The sequence below is a fragment of the Bactrocera neohumeralis genome, chromosome 2 (assembly GCF_024586455.1).
Source record: "Bactrocera neohumeralis isolate Rockhampton chromosome 2, APGP_CSIRO_Bneo_wtdbg2-racon-allhic-juicebox.fasta_v2, whole genome shotgun sequence".
Lineage (NCBI taxonomy): Eukaryota > Metazoa > Arthropoda > Insecta > Diptera > Tephritidae > Bactrocera > Bactrocera neohumeralis.
In genome coordinates, this window is record NC_065919.1 from 42,824,173 (window position 1) to 42,845,952 (window position 21,780).

Genomic DNA, 21,780 nt, shown 5'->3' on the forward strand with positions numbered 1-21,780 from the left:
TAGTTAATAGCAAATTTCTTATGAAAAGTTCTCTTGTCAAAAAATGTATGTATATTTAATAGCCAAAGGAACGTTATCGAATCGAATTCAATACGAGAGAGTAAGCGAATATCTCATTAAGGTGGTATAAACGCTATCTCCAATACCATTAATTTTGGTTTTATAGGTCACATATTACCACTGTGAATGACAAGTTTTCTCAAAAATGAAAGTTTTTTTTTTTTTTTGAAAAGTTAAGATTTGATTTAAAATATGATTGTTTTAGAAATCATAAGTTATAGACATTCTCTGCAACCCTGAGGTTGAATTTTTTTAACGCAGAAGGAAGTACTGTCTCTCCACTCCAATGAATGAATCGCAATACAACTAATTTCTTTGAGTAGGCCGCATGGTTCGTTAGATTCGTTAGATTCGCTTTTGATAATCATGTACATGACGACGAGCTACATAGAAACTAGTAAAGAAGCGAAAATTTGTCAAACTTTTGCACCTGTTGACAGCTACATACCCTATCATCGAAAAATGTGGTGAAATTGTTATCGTGGTGTGGTGCGCTAATAATTCCTTACGGAGAGCCAAACTGTCAACATAGAATATTATGTGAGCATTATGCATTGGCATCCAGCTGTTAGTCTAAAACGACTGGAATTAGGGGTGTAAAACTCTTGGTTTCTCATGATGATATTGCATAATGATATACTGCATTTGTTCTTTGTAACTTTTTTGTCAAAAACTTGACGCATATCGTTCCGCAACCACTGTATTCGCCTGAATTGGCTCCGTGAGACTTCTGGCTATGCCACTAACTAAAAAGGCCGATGCGGGGACGCCGTTTTGACGCGATTGAGGAAATAAAACGAGAATATAAAAAGGTGTTGCAGACTATACTGGAAAAAGACTATTCTAACTGTTCGAGTGCTGGGAAAAGCGTTGAAAAAGTTCGATATAGAAGGGGATGAAATTGGTTTGGAAAAATAAATTTTAAATATTTACCTTACTTTTTGATCACAATAAGAATATAAACGAATATATCGTAATTTCTTTCAATGATAATTGGTAATTATCAGAGAATTTGTGTACTAAAGCTACAAAAAGTTATTACTTGGCATCAGTACTAACAGCCAGGTTTATATAAAGAGCTTTTATAGTATTTACTAAAAGTCGGTTAGTTTTGGAAACCCCCTTCACAAGCCTACAAGTACAACATACAAACGCACACTTCATCCAACAATTCTGTCACCGATATTTCCTTATTCCCATTGTCATTTCCGTGACTTATGCCCCATTTGTTTTATGTTGTGGTTCTTATTTATTCACTTGCGTCGTTGCTAACCACCGATGGGAACCAAATGCGCTAAGAAAAACACAATATACACGTATAAAAACTTATAATGACGAGTGGGTGGCGGTTGGCGGCGGGTGCGGTGAAATATGAGTTGTGTCATGCAAAATAAAGGAGAGTCCTTCCGCCTTGAGGTTTGTTTAATTTGGCGTGTATTTTGTTTTTGTTTCGCTTTATGTTTCTATTTACTTTGGTTTTTTGTGTATTCTCTGTATTTTTCTTTCATTTTTTGACTTTTTTGTTTGTACCCTCAATTTGGCTGGGACTGAACACTTCCGTATCATGAACGCATTCCCTTGTTGTTGCACGCATTCAATAATTTCGACATTTAATTTAGTGTTGATTCGTGTGTTGAAGCGAAATGTTACAAATAAACCGAAATTCTTTGAAGCGTCGAAGAAAGGTACAGTGCATATACAAAACGGGGCTCAGTAAAAAGAGTCTCCGAAATATTAAAAAATACTTAACAAATTTATTTGCAAAACATTTTTGTCTGCTCTCCGACGCGGTTTACATAAATTTTACGCTAAATTTAACGCGAACATTCTTTTTTCGGCGAACATGAAAGCGTTAAATGCATTGAATATAAATATGAGTGGACTGGTATTAAAGACTACTTATCGAAAAATTTACATATATTGAGAAACGCGAAGTATTTGAAGTGATTTTCAGTGCGTGGTACCTTTACTTGAAACAATTATGTGTGCTATGTGGCACAGAAATGTTACAGTTAGCTAATTAGTTCCTTTTGACGCTTGACCATTAATGTCGCTTCGTTAGAAGGCCGAGTGAGTTCAATTACTTTTTGAGGGCAATGACACCAAATGTCATACGTGGCAAGCTCGTTTACATAAAAACATACGTATATACAAACATATACTGTATGTAAGTAAATGACTCTGCCAAAGTAGGTGGTTATACATATCGCTCGTTTGCGTTTTTAGTATATTTAATACAATTCGGAGGTTGTGAGCCAATGAGAGTTCGGGTTTCTCTATTTATTGCTCGATACAGGGATAATACTGTAGATAAGGAAAAATCGATATTGGTAAAAATGTTTTAAATTTGTTTGTGTTTATATTGGGTCTTAGGCCCAGAACAAAATTCCGTATTTTTTACAGGGTAGGTATAATTATAAACAGACATTTAAAACAAGAAAAAACGTTAACTACGAACGCACCGAAGGTAAAGTACCCTTCACAAATACACAATATTGCTCAAAGAAATTTGATTTTGGTCGGTCAGTTTGTATGAGAGCAATATGCTATAGTGATGAGACACTGAAAGAGGTATCTATAGTAAGGCAGCAGAACTTATTGAAATTCGCGTCAAGCGCAGGTATTCAAAATTGGTTCATGCGTGCTTAACGAGTGAGTGCGAATCTTATAAGAACTGACAGTGTGAAAATGGTCAAAATCCGAAGACAGCCCTGCTCACCCCCCCTTTTAATGGTACTGTTCAAAACCACTAAAAGCGCATAAATCAATAACTAACAACGACAGGGACATTACATTTTTGTACAACAGGGCTTTATGGGCGCAGGGGTGAAAATTGGTCGATGGGCGTGAGCACCATCCCATTTCAGGAAATTTCACGGATTTCGACTAACTCAGTATGTATCATTCTTTTCATACTCCTATAGTACAGTGTAAAAATAGGCGAAATCGGGCTACAATTACGCCTTATAGTAATAATTCCCTTAAAGTATGCCACCTTATGACCAAAAATTGGATAAATCCAACCAAAACTGCTCAAGACCACCACCTACTCACCAAATATGTGGATATATGTGGTATTTATAGTTGATTTTTGACCGAAAATATCGGCCAATGTGTGAGATATACCAGGGGTGTTATGGAATCCGATAGTTGTCGGAATCAGAATTAAAACCGATCAAAAAAGGCAGTAGGTGTCATGAATTCAGACATTATTGGTTTGATATTCGAAACAGAATTTGTATCGGTTTTGGGTGTCACGGCAACCAATTTTATCGGTTTTGCTGTCAGAAACAAAGCAAGAAGATAATCGCACACAGATTTGAAATGCAAGTTAAGAAATCAAGTTATTTTATTGTTACGAATTAATTTATCTTTATTTTTATAGAAGAAAACATAAGAATAAAACACGTAATGTTTTAATTATTGAGTTTTGAAAAACAAAAAAATGCGGATATTTAAGAGCCGAAAATATTTAAACATCATCCGGATACGAATTCTTTGATATTCTGCCTTAGGGAAGCAATTGCTCGATGCATCTCGCATGTGCATTTGTCGGACGGCGGGTAGGATGCATTTCGCAATTTCTATCGGAAACAAAAAATTCAAAAAGATTCAAATTTGTTAATAACTTATGTTCAAGTTAAACTAGGAAAATTTCAAAAACAATTGTACAATTCTAAAAAAATTTTAAAATTTGAAAAAAAGTGGCCAAAAAATTTTACTTTATGTTGTTTAAGCATATTTTCAAACTTAACTTTTCTTAGTTTTTTTTAGTTTAAATAGAAGATAATTTAATGCCAAAGATAATAAACTTTGTCCCAAAAATCGTAAAAATGAAAAACTGAGAAATCGCGCGTCAAAGTCTTCGCTTTCTGCCCATACATTTTAAAGAGATTTAAGCAAAAAAAATTAAATTTTTTTGAAGATTCTCCTCCCTTAAAGAATATTTAATAAACGTAACTTAACACCCAAATGCGTCTTTATTCATTCGATTTACATATGTTATCTTTTAAAATCTTTCTTTAATTCGGAACTCATTAAAAACTTTAATAGGATTGCTTCCAAATGTATTAATTTGCAAGTTTTGTCACATTAGTAAATATCTGGTTCGAATATTGGTTTTGCATATGTTCGAAAAGACGAAAATCCAATCAGATTCTATGACACCATTGATAATCAGAATTGATTTGCAATTCTGGCAGCTAAGCAATTCTGTCATGGATTCCACAGCACCGCTGATACAATTGAAATTCAGACAGAATCCTTTCTTGATAATAGTAATTCTTTGTATCAAAATGACTTAAATAGGGTCAATACTTTTCTGAGCCCCCATATACCTAATAAAAAGATTTTCGTGACTTTATGCTGCAGATATCGGCCAATATATGAGTTCTCTTAATGAAAATTACAGAGCGTGTTTTTCTTATAACAGTATAACATTATGCCTAAAATATATACAGTTGGGCGAAAACTTGACCCAGCCCCCATGTAACCATTACCAGGATTTTCGAACACCTGGCTGACATTGCTCCATATAATTGGTGATTGTATGTGAATGAAACCCAGCGAACATGTTTTAGTATGTGGCATATTAATGTGTCGGTCAGTGTATGAGTTATTGTTGTTCAATAAGTTTTGTCGTTCGATAAGAGAGATAAGAGATTTTTTTGTGGTTTTGTTGTACAGCCTTCATATGAACGTATGAGAAGCTTCATTTCAATCTGTAAATTCATTCGTGGTTTACAAGCCATTTAGTGTCGCCGAGTGACAGTATTTTTTTTACAACAGGAAAAAATAAATATCGTGCAGTGATAAAATTCTTATTTTCGGAAGGTGTTGCACTAATAGAAATTCACGAACGAATGTTAAAAGTGTGTAATGATTGTTCAGCTACAATTAGAACAGTAGAAAGAGAGTAGAAAGGTTGCTGAATTTAAACGTGGTCGTACAAGCCTTGAAGACGATCCACGTGAATGAACGTCTAAAAAGCGCATCAAGACCAGAAATCATAGCCAAAATACAGGATATGGTTTTGGAAGATCATCGATTGACTGAGAGAGATTTAGTAAAGGCTCTAAACATCTCATTAGGCAGTGTGAGTCATATTTTAAGAGAAATTTTTGGTTTCCGAAAGCTGTGTGCACAATGTGTGCCGCATTCGCTAACAATCGAACAAAAACACATTCGAATGCGACTTTCTCAGCAACATTTGGAGCGTTTTAAAAAGGATAAAGTGGATTTTGTGCATCAATTCATCACTATGGATGAGACTTGGCGTCTATCACCATGATCCTGAATCAAAACAAGAGGCTAAAGATCAGGCTAAAGATCAGTGGCATCAGTTATTTGGGATGCAAGAGGCATTTTGTTTGTGGATTACTTGCAAGCTGGTAAAACAGTTAATTCTGAATATTATTGCAACCTTTTGGACGAGTTAAAGGAAAAAAATCGTGAAAAAAGACCCGGTTTACAGAAGAAAAACATTCCTTTTCATCAGGACAATGCACTACAAGACCATTTTCAAAATGGCTGATATCGATGTTTTCGAATGGGAGCATCCACCGTATTCATCATTTTGTTTGAACCCAAAAAATGGAAGCGTTTCTCATCAAATGAAGAGGTCAAACTGGCATTGTGTGTATTAATGTTCAGGAAGATGATACTGAATAATGAAATGTATTTTGAATCATAAAATTGTGTTTTTCTTATCAAACGACAAAAATTACTGAACTACCTGGTATATAGAGTATATTTATTCTGGCTTTACTTGTTGCAAGTTGCAAGATTGTAAAATGTTCGGTTGCACCTGAACTTATCCCTTTCTTATTTGTTACTTTTAAATAAACCTACCTGAAAGTTTAAAGTGTTACCAAAATTTTTTTTTTAATTTTTACAATTTTTCGTACAATTAATTGCATTAAATAAATATGTGGATCCCTTGGGAATGCAGATGGCAATATGCAAATGCTGTGCTTACTGACCTTTACGATTCGTAACATATGTACGCTCTTCCGTAAATAAAGCCTTGTTTATATATAGTATATTTGCAAACAATTAAAATGCTACTCACACCCTGTAGGAAAATTAAAATACATCAGTACATATTTGTACATCACTTGTTCTTTATAGCATTTTCGCATAGCCAAATTAATTTAGTACATTAAGATTATAATTGAGAAATCAGTTTTTGTCTTTCGCACAGCTGGCTACTCAATTAATGATAGGCTCGATTAATCTGCTGTTATACTTGTTTGGCTTTTTCGTTTTTAATTCTTCCTGAAGACTAAAATTCGTCAGCTGATTGTTATTTTATCAATGCCCATAACAAAATTTACAGTGTGGACAACAACCATCAGAGTTAAACACAGCCAAATTCATAGTGTGGACAACAACCTGCAGAGTGGCATTCCAGTATCAACTCGATTTGATTTCGTTTAAGGATTAATGCATTAAAATAAGATTTTTATTTTGTATGATAAAATGTTTTAAATCAACGGTTTAATCGAGCAAAGGCCGGCTAATGGATCGATTATTTCCTGTACGAAAAATATATTAACCGTAAAAAAGACCACAAAAGCATTGCAGAGGTTTTTGTTCCGATCGCTATAAATTTATAAGATATTCGTAATTATTTATAAGATTTCGTACTAAAAACATCTTAGCCATTTTTGTAATTGGTTGTCTCTGTACTGTTGCAGCTCGCGAAAAATGGCGAATGATTTGCATCGACTGTCCCAGTTTTTGTTAATAGGGGTTAAGTTTTCTAATATGGTGACATTATGAAATTATCTTGAAATTGACAACGAGAACAGAACATTTTGTATATATTTCACTTAAGCTAACATGTTGCTAGTCTAGGTAATTCTATGACATAAAATCGTATAAAAGAGAACACTTCATACTACAAAGAGAGTTTTCAGTTATTTGTTTATATACGAATGATAAATAAAGGTTATAGTACAAAGCAATATTACAAACGTTAAACTATTTATTTAAGCAAAGCGTACGTAGCTTACTCATCTGCGAAGAATACGCCATGACATAGATAAAGAGATGCCCAAATTATCTTTCATTGGAAGTGAGAGAGCAATTGCTAAACCTCAAAACCTCCTGAATTCGATCAGCTGTCAAAGTTCAGGAGGTTTTGACGTTTAACAATTGGAAACGTGGGATGGCCAGATTGAAATCTTAACACAAAAATTTGTAAACGGAGGTATTTGATGCCTCTCTCTAGATCACTACATAAAATGTAAAACAAGGATAATTAAAGAAAACCCGAAAAATAAATACATTTGATGAAATATTTTTTGATGTGATGCATCATAGTATTAAATATTAATGAAAAATTATTAAAAACTTTTACTAATTGAGAGCTAACAAGCTTAATGCCCTTATTAAGTATTGAATGCTCAAAAGTCAGTTATTTTAATATAGGATAAAAATATTTAAATAGTTTCTCCATATATTAAGCTATAAGTTATATATATATATATATTAAGTTTGCTATGAAGTTATTAACACAGCGATGACCCTATAATATACATATGAGTCGATTTAGTCAAGCCAGTCTCTCTGTGCGTCCGTTTATACACGAAGTAGCCCAACAGCTTTTGATATGGTTGGCACATATGATATGGCACACGTCTTTTCGCCCCAAGAATCTGTTCATTTGTCAAAACCGCCGATATCGGATCTCTATATCATACATATATCTGTCATAAAATGATCTTCATGAAAGGTTGCTATAGGAAATGCACCTGTAAATGGTATCATGACGGAGGTGCAGCCGCAGTCGATGTTTCTTCTTGTTACAAGATGTTTCTACAGAGTTTAAAAGTTTTATTAATCTAACGGTTGTATGTATCACCTAAAACTTATCGTAATAGATATAGGGTTATGTATATATAAATGATCAAGATGACGAGACGAGTCGAAATACGGCTGAAGGTCTGTCGCCCGACCGTCCTTCCGTCCAAGCTGTAACTTGAGTAAAAATTGAGATATCTCGAAGGAACTTGGTATGGAAGTACAAGTTCGTAGATGGGCGTAATCGGATCATTGCCACACACACAAAACGTCTAAACCGAAAACTTGTAAAGTGTCTTATCTAAAATTATTTGATCGTTATTCATATGTATATATTACGATCAGTCAAATACTATTACATACATATACAATTGTTGAGATGAATCAGCAGCGATGCCAACAATTCAGTAAACAATTATCTGTCATAGTGTACATTTCCTACACGGCGCTTTTATGTAATACATTAATTTTTGTTGTTGTTGTAAACGAGTGCAGGCGTGACGCACAAAAAAGATTTCCGCTATTTATCAATGGGCTCATCAGTCATTGAGCTGGAAATTAATTGAAAATTTTCAACAATTCCCATGAAAATTAAGTGAAAGAGAATGCGAGTCACAAATGAGCTGAACTCGAGCACCACAAACACACACCTGCAAAGGTATATACATTAACATTAACATATGTACATATGTATGTATATGCATATCAATAAGAACACATTTGTATAAAGATGAGATTCATTGAAGTGTGGACGAGCGCATTCAAACCGAATACCCAATGGGTTGGGTCACAAAGTAAGCAAGCTTTGGCGCTGCGCGGTGCAACAATATCAACAACAATGGCAATCTGTAATTGCAATTGCAGTATGTGCGAATGGTACAAGCCGATTGTGAGAGTACGTGTGTTGATGCGAGTATATCAATGCTTACTTTAATAAGTACGAGCACTTTTAGAAATACAAGTACTTGTATATGCGTACTCGTAAGCAGTTGAATGCTTGCCACTCGCTGCCTGTTGCATGTCAGTTCTTCTAAAAATGTTCGTATGTAATATATATGTACATACCTATAAGTACATTGCAAGTATATGCTGGTGCTTGAAGCAACTTATTCAAATTTAATCGCTCACGCTCAACTCATTTCCGTCGCTTTCGCCTTTCATGTATTTATTTCTTTTGTTGTTATTGCACGGCAGTCATTCGCGCAGGCAAATGTCAATTGGGAGCCGCTGTGGTTGCATGTGGGTGGCTTCGAGCCAAAAGTAAGGCGAAGAGAGCCGGCGAACGTAATGCTCTATATTTGTTGTTGCATCGCAACTCCTACTTGTGTTGTTATTTACTTGTACTCGTACGAGTAGGTAGTTAGATAGTCTTCAATGACCTTAATGTTGTTGTATTTTTTGTGCATGTTGTTTTCTCTTTGTGTTATTTTTGCGTTCATTATTTATCGGCAGCACTTTTGTTTATTTATTCATAATCATTACACGATGTACTCGGCATGAATTGAACGAGCGAGTAATGTAACTATGTTAGTGTGCGCAAAGAGCAATGTCAAAGCGATTGAGTGGAATGAAGAGATGAAGAGATTTATAAGAGTGCGTGTGAGTGTGACTGTCAAGATATACTTCGAAGTATGATTACTGAAATTTAAATTTCCTTATTTTTACTAAAGTTCAGCGTGGAAGAACTAAGGACATCCCGGTGTTGGATCAGCCAGAGTTATCATAATTTTTGTTTTTGAGAAAATCCGCTTTTGTAAAATTTTAACATTAAAATTATAAAATACCATTTAAGTAAATAAACAGTGCGTCAGTATGCGATTTCTGACCAATATAAATTACAGAACGATTAAAAAAAAATCCAATTTAAATAACCCTATATTCTGTGCACTTGACAAATGAACAAAAATAAAAGGCTTTGTGTTATTCTGTGGCAATCTTGAGAAAAAAATCCGAACGTAGCGTTTTTTTCTACACAGAAATGCCTGTAATTGGTCATATATTTTTGGTAAGAGCCGTCCCCCAAGAAATTTGAAGATGCCAAAAATTTTGCTGAAACTTAGCACTTCAAGAAAATGGATGACTAATGCCTCGTTAATTTCTTAAGTAATGCGAGCGATTCCCTAATTTTGCTGTTCGTTTAATGAAAGAAATAAAAGTGCCATATTTTTCATTCCAGAAAATTGATTTTCTGTCTGAACAAGCCATAGTTTAAGCAAATCCTGTTATATCTAAGAATGAAAGTTTTTTTTAAACTTGTGGTTTTCTTGAAAATAGTTCTTTGTTATCATCAAGAATTTAACTTTATTACAAACATTATGTCTTAAATGATATCGGGGACTACCACGGCTGGCTCGAATAAACTCCAGCCGAAAGGCATTATTATAGAATTTGCTCACCAAAAGTTTCCTTCAATAAGTTAATTGCTTCGTTGAGTACTCGTATATGGTAGATAGCGTCGCCTCGTTGGAACCAAAGGTCGTCGCATCAACACCCTCCAATTTAGGCAGTTCAATTAACTAAAGACTGTAACGTTATGGATTACAGATTCTCTCTGTATTTGCAAACACTCTTCCGTAGTAAGTCAATGTATTAAGAGAAGGCTAGAGTACACCATAAAGTAAGCAAGAGTTCTCAAAAAGAAAAATTCCGAATACCGTATTGTCTTACGTCTGAAACAAAGACCCGTTGTCACATAAAATTTCTCGACACATTTTGAAAATTAGTATGATTGGGAAAGAAAAGGTAAAATGATGACTTTGAAATGCAATTTAGAGGGAATGGGTTTGGCGACATTTTCTGATACGAAACTGGATATAAATTAAAATGAATTCCTTTGTTCCGGTTAACTTTATATTGCAAATGTCAGTGAATATCCGAGTTATCAGAATGAAAATTGGTGCTTTTATTTGCTCTCATATGTAGGATGCCTTTAATATTTCGAGATTAGAGAACAAAAACAAATTTTAATCCTCGAAAATCGCTTCATTGTTTTTGAAAAAGCACAAACTACCTACTCAGGTGTCGAAAAACGTTGACCTATTAGTTTATTTTTTACGTCGATGTTTGCATGATGAAGAGCGGTCTGTGTTCGCCTGTTAGTTTTCCTGATTTCTTGAAAGACAACCGACAAACAGATGTTGGAATATCATTAAGAACTTATTGTTCCGCGTTGTTGTCAGTGGTATAGTTGGGATGTGTCCAGTAGGCAACAGGCAGCTATTTTTATGGAAGTGCTCGTGCGCGAACAACTTTTGTTGGATTCGGCTTATCTGAAGTACCCAAGGACTGTTCTTTAATTTGTGGCCTAAATCAACGTTTCACCATATCTCTCGATTCCATAGATGTGTTCCGAAGCCTCGCTATAGTTTTGTTGTAACATTTCTCCCGATCAATCTACACGAACCTTTCTTTGAGTGATTGATAAATTGTGTGCGATCCTACGTGAAAACATTTTTTTACAGTCAAATGACCTTTGCAATATTGAATATATGCTGGTCCCACTAATGCCTATAGTTTCCTCTATCTTACGATTTGTCATATGACGATCTAGCAATATTAGTTTGTGCAACCATCAATATTTTTCGGAAGAACAACTGATTTTGGACGGCCTTCAAGAAATCCGTTTTTAAGTGATCTACGACCTCGATTAAATTCACCATACCATCGATAAACACTTGCCCTTGATATGACTTTATTGCCAAATTTAAGATAAAGTTGGTTTTTTCTGTTGCCAGATTGCAACACTAGGGTTGTAATATACGAAATATTTCGAGTCGGGTTGGGATATAAACAACATTCGAGTCCAATTGAAGTTATGTATTTGGTTATGAAGAAATGCAGTTTGATTTTGTTTGTCAGTTTGTATGACATAGTTATCCTAGCTGAATAATTTCTTATGCGGTTATATTATTGTCTTGAATATTAATCCATTCTGAATTTCGTGAAGCTATCTCGTCAAATAAGAAGTTTTCCATATAAAGACTTGGCTTGGATCAGTTTGCATGACAGCTATATGTTATAGTGATCCGGTATTAGTGGTTCCGACAAATGCAAAGTTTTGATTTAACAAAAACTGACGGAGTTGTTCGCATATGTATGTACATACAGAGGACCGTGTCTAAATCATCTCAAATCGTCACGCTGATCGTTCATATACCTATTTACTTCGATGGGTCTCCGAAATCTCTTTGGGGATGTTGAAAACTTCGTAACCAACTTAAAAAATATATAATAATAACAGTTAAAAATTGGTGAAAAGTCTACAAGTTCAATAAAAAACTATTAGAACATTGCAAGCGGCAAAATTTTAGTCCACCACCTTTCTACCGCTTTTATTTTCTTAGAAATTTCCCACACTTTCATTAACTGTAGTAGCATGCGTCATTGTTTTTGTTATCGCCGACGTTAAACCACATGAACGTGCCACAAACAATCATAGCACATACGAGATCTGGCGCAGCGTTATTTGTCCACACGCTTTGCCGCACATTCGTCAATTTACCGGCATACCATATTTGTATGCGAAGATAATAGTGAGATATATCTGCGTGTATATAGATATAGTATATAATTATATAGCTGCTTATGTACACACATGTACATGTGTCCATAGGTGGGCATAAACAACCGACTACATGTGTAGCGCTGCGGTCTGCCGGCCCCGTGTCGGCGTTAAACGCTTTCACAATCACATTTACTGGCTTACTCAGCGCCAGCAAGCTTTAGTTTAACTTTCAAAGCCGCAAGAGTAACAAGTTCGTCGCTCTGAATAAAAATTCCGCAGAAATATATAAATTTCCACTTATCGATTTCGATAGAATATTCGTGGTGGTGTCTAGTCATCTTTTTTCTGCAGACAGCGCGGAAAACAGAACATATTTATTCTTCTAATAAATCGATAAATTCGTGGGAGAAAAATGTCCGAGGAAGCAGATGTAAGTAGAAATATTGCACTGTGTGTAATTGAAAGTAGCGGGAGATAAAAAAATAACTGGGGAATTAGCGTCTGGTTTTAAGCGCTTAGAGCAACGACCGGCAGAAGCGATAATTAAATTTTTAACGCTCGCACTCGCACTGCTCACATAAAGATTTTATTGTTTCCCGCACATAAAGTTCTTTTCTCACGAAACTCTAAAAGTAATTAAATTATTCTTCACTTCACACTTGAAAATACGTACATATACCCGTGTGTTCATATTAAAGTAGTTACTTATGTGCATTCACATTTATTTTTATTTTCTGTGAGACTCATATCTTGTCAGACAACTACAACATATGGCGGCCTTTTAGTTTCAATTGCTTTATTTTGCTTTCTATTTCAGTTTACTCGATGGCATTTCAGTTGTGACTCACTGAAAATTGCGAAACACTCATTTTCATGTGACTCCCAGTTTTCGGTTAATTTCTCACTTTGCTTTTGGTATTATTGTTTGTTTTAAGCCAACTACATTCATTGACTCACTTGCTTGCGTTTTAGTTAATCGCTTTAAGGCGCCTTCCAATTGCGGCAAGTAAAGTAATTTCTGATTCGTAATACGAGAAAGTATTGCTTTTCGAAAAGTAACTTCAGATTTACTATATTTTCAAAAGGAGTGTCATTATAAATGATATTGCTTTGCCTAGCTGAATTAGGGTTAAGGTTTCCGTCGTCACTTTCTGAAGTTACTGTATATCGAATTATTATATTTTGATAATTATAGCTTGTAAGGCATAATAAACCGCAGGCCGCTTTCAAATCTGTGATTAACTCGAACTAATGGTTCCTATACTATAAATAAATATTGCGTCATGTTTTCGATTTGTTGCACTGTAATGAAAAAAAACGTTTTTTTATGAAAATAACTAAATTTTTATTTTAAAAAATTTCATTGACACTTCTCTCCTTCAGACGCTTCTTTTATAGCCATCTAATTTAATAAAAGCTTTGAAAATTCATACCGTAATAAACCAAGCAGAATATTTAACAACAACTAGATACAAAGATATCGTACAAATTAATAATGTTTTCGACGGTTTTAGGAAAGCACTTTTTTGTCAGCTCTGTAGATAACTTTAGGTGACCTTCGCTAGCTTTTTTTTTGATTATAAACTTATTCAAAACCTCAAATTTAATTCTACTAATTTTATGTAATCATTTCTTATTATTACAATTTGCTTGTTATGCTGTGGTCAGATTAAGCTCTTAACTTATCGAAGAGGTGACTCAAGCTGAATTTCTTAGTATGCAGTTGTTCATTCAATTTCAATCTTAAATTATTTCAAAGGAGAAACATAATAAATAATGACTTTAGCCATTCGACTTTCTTGTTCAAAATAGTTTTCAATGAGGAGAATGGGTCGATTAAAGCGATATTTCATATTTTCGATACCATTTTACTGCAATAAAATTTTTTCAATGTTTAAAAATATATCTGAGCCTCAGCGATTATCTCATCGTTTTCCCTAAATTTTCATCACTTATTAGAAGTAGCGTTTGCTTGAGATCTAAGGACTAAATGACTCAAAACTCTGTTCAAATGTATTCTTTTAAGGCATTTGGTACCTCGTTCCCGAGCTAAAAGAGCCTAGCATTCCTTATTATTCATGAAGTATATATCTACTGGTTCTTCTTATAACACTAGATCAGCTATAACAATCAAAATAATTTGTGGGTCATCCCCATCCATTAGTCAATTTCTGGTTAAATTTGCTAACCACTTTTTAAGATTATTTTATGAAATCGTAATCATTTGTCCGATAGCTGAGAAATTTATACACTTTAGTTATCATTGTTTTACTTCTTTTCAGCCTCCCTTCTACGCCTCTCGCTTTGTGTACAAAATTATGTAAATAAGTTTTAAGATCAAAAAAAAGCCAAGCTCAAGTTATGATTTAGTATTTCTCCTCAGTTCTTGGAATTCCTTTATTGATGGTAGTCATTTTAAGCATATTAGTGGACCATGTGAAAATATTTGTAGTGTCCGTTTGTTCCCAGTGAATTACAGTCTCACAACTTTAGGTGTACCGTCAAGGAGAATGAATGTTCTTCAAATGTTCACACAATCCTCAAAAAGATGTGAAATGTTTCACTAAAAAACTGTGTGAAACCATTTCTTTTCTATTTTTTAATAAAAAATATGTGCACAATTATCTCAACGCCGCCATTATCACAACATCTAGAAATCAACTAATTGTTCCGAAGTTTAATATGTTAATTACCGTTCTGCGTCTTTCCTTTTACAGCTGAGTAATCAAGACCTCTACTCATTGGAAGCCAATTTGGTTAACAAGTCGATGCGAGAGTTGGCAAATGGCGAGGAGAAAGATCCAATTACCAAATTACGTTTGTTGTGTCTGAGTCGTGGGGCAACTGGTATTGTCGGTTTGGGCAGGTAAGAGGGGGCCGGCTATTGCACACACTTGCACTAGCGTCAAAGTGTATAAAACAACAACCATTAAACAAATTTACAACGCATACCATAAATTTTCTACTAGAGCTTTCCGCAATATGGACGACGATGGCAGCAAAGCACTGAACGAGGAAGAATTCATCAATGGCATACGTGAGACGGGTTTAGATGTAAGCGACGAGGAAATCAAGGAGATGTTCAAGTGGTGAGTACAACATACACATACTGCCAAATATAAAGGCAAACCATTTTAATAAAATACCCGACTTGGTGTTGATTTAGTTTCGATGAAGATGGCAGCGGTTCCATTAACATGACAGAGTTTCTATTGAAATTGCGGGTAAGTAATGCACACACTTAGTTAGTATGCGAAGCGAACTTTATGTTAATTTACTTGCTGCTTTGCTTAATATATCTAGAGGTGGAGTTTTTTTATAACGAATTTTCTTCTATTTCCGTTAGCCACCGATGTCGCAGTGCCGTCTAGACATCATCCATCAAGCTTTCGCCAAGATGGACAAGTCCGGCGATGGCGTTATTACTGTGGATGACTTGAAGAATGTCTACTCAGTGAAAGAGCATCCGAAATTTCAGAGTGGCGAGTTGAGTGAAGATGAAATACTGACGGAATTTTTGAATAATTTCGAAGGGGGGCGTGGCAATTTGGATGGAAAGGTGAGCTCTTGAGTGGAAAATTAAATGCGTTGCATATTTAGTGAGAGTATATTGCCGACAGAGTGCTGATGTATTTGGCATATACATATAAACCGAAAATATTTTTGTGTAGAAAGTGTAAAGTAAATCCATTTTGCATTTGAATTTATGTAAATTTGTATCGCATTCCCATAAATGGCTAATATTTATGTTATATCTTTTAGATCACGAAAGAAGAATTCGAGAACTATTATGCGACCATTAGCGCCTCCATCGACAACGATATGTTCTTCGACCTGATCATGAGACGTGCCTATGCTTTGTAAATCAACTTTTCAATTTAACCAATGGTGCGTTGAAGTCTCGCAGTGTTTCAGTATTTAAGAATCTCTACTAGTATTTAGATTTCTCGTCTTTATATGTTTTATGTTGTGAAAAACTGGAAATGTATGTCTACATATAGTATACGATAACGTCGATGTAAATTAATTATTATATACATAAATTCACTCAGTGCTTTCAATTTCTTGCAAGCAAAATTATAAAACGATTTTTTATTTCAGTGCAAATACAGAGAGATAATTAAAGTTTCAGAAATTTTTATAAATGGTTTTACCAACTCGGATATCCTTTTATCAAGCATGAGTCATAATTCAAAATTTTCGATAGAATACTATTTCAAGGAAATTTACCGATTTTTAATTTACATGTCATAGTAAATTATCTCTCGAGCATTTCCTGGGATAGAAACATGTTGAAGAGATTTTATGACGTAAAAATATAAGAGTATTTTGTAAAAAACATTGATAATCGACGGAAAAAGGATGTTACCTGAGGCCTTACTTAGTTACGAAAAAATTGCGGAAATCTTAAGGAAATATTGTATGTTCCAGGAGTGGGGAAAACAGTTGTGATGAATGGCATAGCGTAAAAATATTCCACGACACCGTATTGTCATACTCGCCGTTCAAGGTGTACACAATAACTAAGAAAGTAGGTATGTTCATACCTGCATTAATTATTGTTTACTGCTCTTACAACAGAACTAAAAAAATATGGCTTCTACGGTCAAATCTATAACAAAGCAGACGAAAATATTGTGGTCACCAAGGCCTGCAGCCCCGTCCAACTTATTCTCTAGATTTAACACCGTTCCAAACAAGATAATCTTTTCAGGGCGGAAGGTGACTTTTCGTTTCTAAACATGAGAAAAGAAACTGGTGAGTCGAATTGGGTCAGTATCATCGCAATGGAAACCTACTGTTTAGAGCATCAGAAGACGAACTTTTGAGAGGTGTAAAGTGTATTGGAAAATAAACCCCAAATTTTCTACAAATTTCGATCTGCTTTTAAAGGCTAACTAACCTGCCACCTATACACCTCTTCTCAGAAAACTGCGCTGTAAAATCGGAGAAACGATTACTGGCTGCAGGAAAATTTGCATATAGAACGTTCAGGCACAGCTCGGTTAATAATAGCGACTGGGCAAACACCGACTACGTGATTCCACTTTTCAACTGGGAAACAAGGTTCAAAGTAAACATAGAAAAAATGCTTAGCGCAATGGTACTACATGTTAGCTACGCGCAACACTTTAAACATGTATACGGATGGCTCGAAAATGGATGATGGTTGATGCTACAATATACTGTCCAGAGTTAGGCATATGGCAACCTTTTAAGATGCCGGACTACTGCAGTATATTTCAAGATGAGGCTTTTTCGATTGCGAAAGTCACGGAGCTGGCCTCCAATGCACCAGCAGGCAAATCCAGAGTCAACATCTACGTAGACAGCCAAGCAGCAATCAAGACAGTAACCTCGTATCGCATATCGGCCAGAAGTGTCTTGAGAAGCAGGGCAGCAGTGGAAAGTGTTGCCAGAAGTAAGCAATTTCACTTATAGTGGGTGCTGGGCCACAAAGACATCGAGGGCAATGAAATAGTGGACGAGATTACCAAAATTGAGAAATCCATGCATTTTTTATACGACGACCTTGACAGAAGCATGGTAAAGAAAATCAAAACCGGTTGGAATGAGCTAGCTGGGTGCAAAACTGCAAAAGTCATTTGCAAAACGGTAGATCAAAAGTACACAAAATTCCTACTGGCACTCGATAGAAGAGAGTGTAGGAACATGATGGGAATTCTAACTGGTCAATGTTTGGTGGAGAAGCATGACCACAAGATAGGACGGACAGATCGAGAAGACTAGAGGAAATGTCTGGAGAAGGGCACCAGGGAAACAATCTCTTGCTCACTTGTCCCGCATTGGCAAGACTACACAGTATGATACACCGGATCGATAGTGAGGCCGTAGAGTCTGTTGAAATTCGCGTCAAGCGCAGGCATCCTTAACGATGATTACTTCTCTCGTACTTAGCAAGTGAACTCCATCTGGTATCGCAAAGGACCAAACTGGTAGATGCGAGGCTTATTGGCCTACTTGGTAAAGCTAACCTAACCTAAAGGCTAACTACTTATCAGGCCGATCTCGAACATAAGAGGAATATAAGAGAATGTATACATTTGCACCCTCCAATCATTCAATTCTGATAGCTAACACTGATTTCAAATTAAATTTTAAATATTTCACTTTCATAAAGCTATTATGCCAAACGTAAAGGCATTCAGTAACAATTGAGAATCAATAATTCTCTTAGTACTCTAACCCAAGAAATAAACACAAAGGTTCATCAAGATTTCACTCTTGCTAGTTTATAATGGAGAACGGTATTCCAAAAGGGATATTGCTTGATATCAAACATTTTTTAAAGAGATTTTGAATTCTCTTGAACATCACTTATACTAAATCACTTTCTAAAATCGTTACACATGAAGATTAAAAGTAGTGACTTCGTTCTTCATTATTTACTTGGTTTCAAGACGTTACACCAGAATAGAAGCAAACTTTACATGCTTAAGATAATTTCTTAGTAATTTTCATATTATTTTGAATGTGCGATTTCCTTTCACTTCCACAACAACAATAACTTTTTCGATATGTACTGTTATACAAGTATTTAGTGCGGTTGCTCTAGGTGCTGAAGTATCGTGTGTGTGTGCGTGGTTTTGTGCACTCAAATTCTAGAACTATCAAGTTTCATATAATTTGAGAAAATTTCGCATTATAACAAAAAAAACTGTCATGAATGGAGAGAATGATAGACGCAAAGAGTTTCTACTCTCACACACACATATTTACACCGAAGGAAGTTGCGAAATATAATATGAGGAAGTAAGTTGTGTTTCTTTGAGAAGTGGAGAATAGCTTTGAGAAATTTTTGAATGAAACTGCCTCCGTAAATTTACTTTGAATGAGCACGGGGAAAAAATTAGTGACAGTTACAATTATTCCTACTTGTTTATCTATTTTTCGTGTCTTGTTAAAAAATAGTGCATTTATGATGCAAATCCTTGGGCTAGGCATTTGTCTGACCAAAAAGTTGTATAAATGTATAATATGTACAGAAGCAAATTAAGAAGTAATGAATATGTTTCATTTTTACTTCCTCTCTATTCTTGCTTCATCTTTGAGGATTTCTCAAATCAAATCGAAATCTTTGTAACGCATTACTGCTGCTGAGGTGTAGAAAGAAAAGTAGTAAGAGAAACAAAGATACCACCATTTCTGAAGCATTATCTATGTCATTAGAAATTTTCTTCCCCTTTATTGCTACCCAAGTAGATTTGATGAAACTCCCCTCAGCACGCCAGTTTTTTCCTTAAATTGTTACATCTCAAAACATCAAAGATCGATATACAGTCGAACTTCCATAACTCGAATCACTATTATCCCAAAAAAAACTTCGACTTAGGGTCTCCCTCGAGTTATAGAAAAAAAATTTTTTTTTAAAGAAACTCAATTGCAACTTTAGAGTATATTAAATGATGAATATGTATTTGTTGTTTAAAACACACATTACAGAAAACTGTAATAAGTTACAGTGAAGTGAAATATTCACAAATTAGTGACTGAAAATTTTCTTTTTTTTTTGTATTTTCAGTAAAAAATGACTCTAATTTGTTTAAAGCCGTATAGTGCTCATCAGTTGTAGTGTCATTTGTTTGCAAATATAAACTCAATGTTCGGAAAGCATTTGGAGGCTGGTGAATAGTTTCTTCTACCGATCCCTCGCCGTCACTCTCCGTTCCGCTTAATATTGGATCATCTAATTCAGGGCAGTAATTCTCAACAATATCAGCATCTGTAGGAAAGCCAGTTGTGCAAAGGTCATGCAATATAATCCTGAAGAGTAGCACTGCAAGTTATTTTGTTTGCTTTTAACCATGCTTCGTAATCAGCTTCAATTATATTTCGATATTCATCAGTAGTACTTAAAAACTCAGAGGTATGTCATCTTCCTCTTCCCATTCAGAGTATTGACCAAATCCAGCTTTTTTGAAGCAATTCGCTATGGTTTGATTTTTGACGTCAATATCCCAAGCTTTTGTTACATGATTGATGCAATCCGTATGTGTAATATCTTGTTTTTCGTTTGCCTCTATACGCTTTAGTGCTTCTTTTACTATTCTGGTACGAAAAAAAACTTTCAAGTTTTGAATTACTCCCTGATCCAGCGGCTGTAATTTAGAGGTCATATTCGGTGGAAAAAATGCCAGTTCAATGGCTTTCAGTTTAGAATGTGCTGGGCAATTTTCAATAAACAATAAAATTTTTCGGCCAGTACTTTGAAAGCGCTTATCCAAATTTAGAACCCATTCCTTAAAAATTTGGCCAGTCATCCAGGCCTTGGAGTTATAGGCCAGGATACTGCGAGTTGTAGAATGAGAGAAAAGCACATTACTTCGAGTTATAGAAGTCATAATTATGTATTTTCGTTCGAGTTATGGAGAACTTCGAGTTATGGAAGTTCGAGTTACGGAAAGAAATTTATATGTTAATTACTCTCTTAATGCTACTGCCAACCCATTTAGTTCGAGTTAGAGAAAATTCGAGTTAAAGAAGTTCGAGTTATGGAAGTTCGACTGTATATAGCATAGGCTTATCATATGTTCTTTCACCAACTTTACAATGCATACAATAAAACAATTCCACAGAAAAAGAAACTTATTAATAATGCGGTGGGAAAGTAAGCGTGGAGAAAGCGCAAGTGAGACAAAAAACTTATTATTTCTAGGATGATTGGTTGCCGCACTATTGATGGTTTTGTTCATGATAGAATAAGAAAATGAAGAAAGAGCCATAAAAACTATTCCCATAGAAAAAAGAAAATAATGTAAATGGAAATGGATATATCGAGCAGATCAGTATAAAGACTTATTCGGCGCGATATCCAGTAGAAAATATAGATTTCCTATAGTCGGTCAACTGATGTTCTGACAACGCGCTTGAGACAACAGATGCAAGGTGGACGCGATCAACGGCCAGGAAAGTATTAATTTTACAATTCCGTTAGAAAGCTACACTATCTCCGATGAACATAAATTATAGTTATTACATAAAAAATAGGAATTTTTACAAAATTGCCAATAATGTAACCCAAAGTGTTAAACTATGACCCGATCGACTGGTACCACGGCAATTCCAGTTTGGGAAACAGGAAGAAATCACGCGGAGCTAAGTCTGGTGAATATGGTGGTTGATCGATTGCATTCATTATGTTTTTGGCTTTAAATTCGGTCACAATGATGGCTCGATGCAATGGTGCATTATCTTCGTGTAACATCTATGAATTCTTCCACAATAACAGTCAAATAATCTCACGCACATTATTCACCGCCTGTCTCACCCAAAAAAAATTTATGATACCCCAAACCACGAATATCGAAATAAAACAATGAGCCCTCCTCGGCTTTTAAGCGGATTCGGCGTGTTTTTCTTTTTTTTTGGTTTCGCCTTTTCGTCCCTCC

General features: G+C 35.1%; 1 protein-coding gene across 2 annotated transcripts; it reads left to right on the forward strand.

Annotated features, from left to right (window-relative positions):
• The first annotated feature begins 1,689 nt into the window (after positions 1-1,689).
• On the forward strand, positions 1,690-16,455 carry LOC126751301 (calcyphosin-like protein). 2 transcript variants are annotated; one of them, XM_050461459.1, is made up of 6 exons: positions 1,690-1,745; positions 15,088-15,236; positions 15,340-15,459; positions 15,537-15,594; positions 15,717-15,929; positions 16,133-16,455. In XM_050461459.1, exons 1-6 carry the CDS (start codon positions 1,704-1,706, stop codon positions 16,232-16,234), a joined length of 684 nt encoding a protein of 227 aa, XP_050317416.1. In that variant the 5' UTR covers positions 1,690-1,703; the 3' UTR covers positions 16,235-16,455. The 2 variants fall into 2 exon arrangements, with proteins under 2 accessions (XP_050317416.1, XP_050317417.1); XM_050461460.1 differs by lacking the exon at positions 1,690-1,745 and adding an exon at positions 12,583-12,800.
• Positions 16,456-21,780: the final 5,325 nt, after the last annotated feature.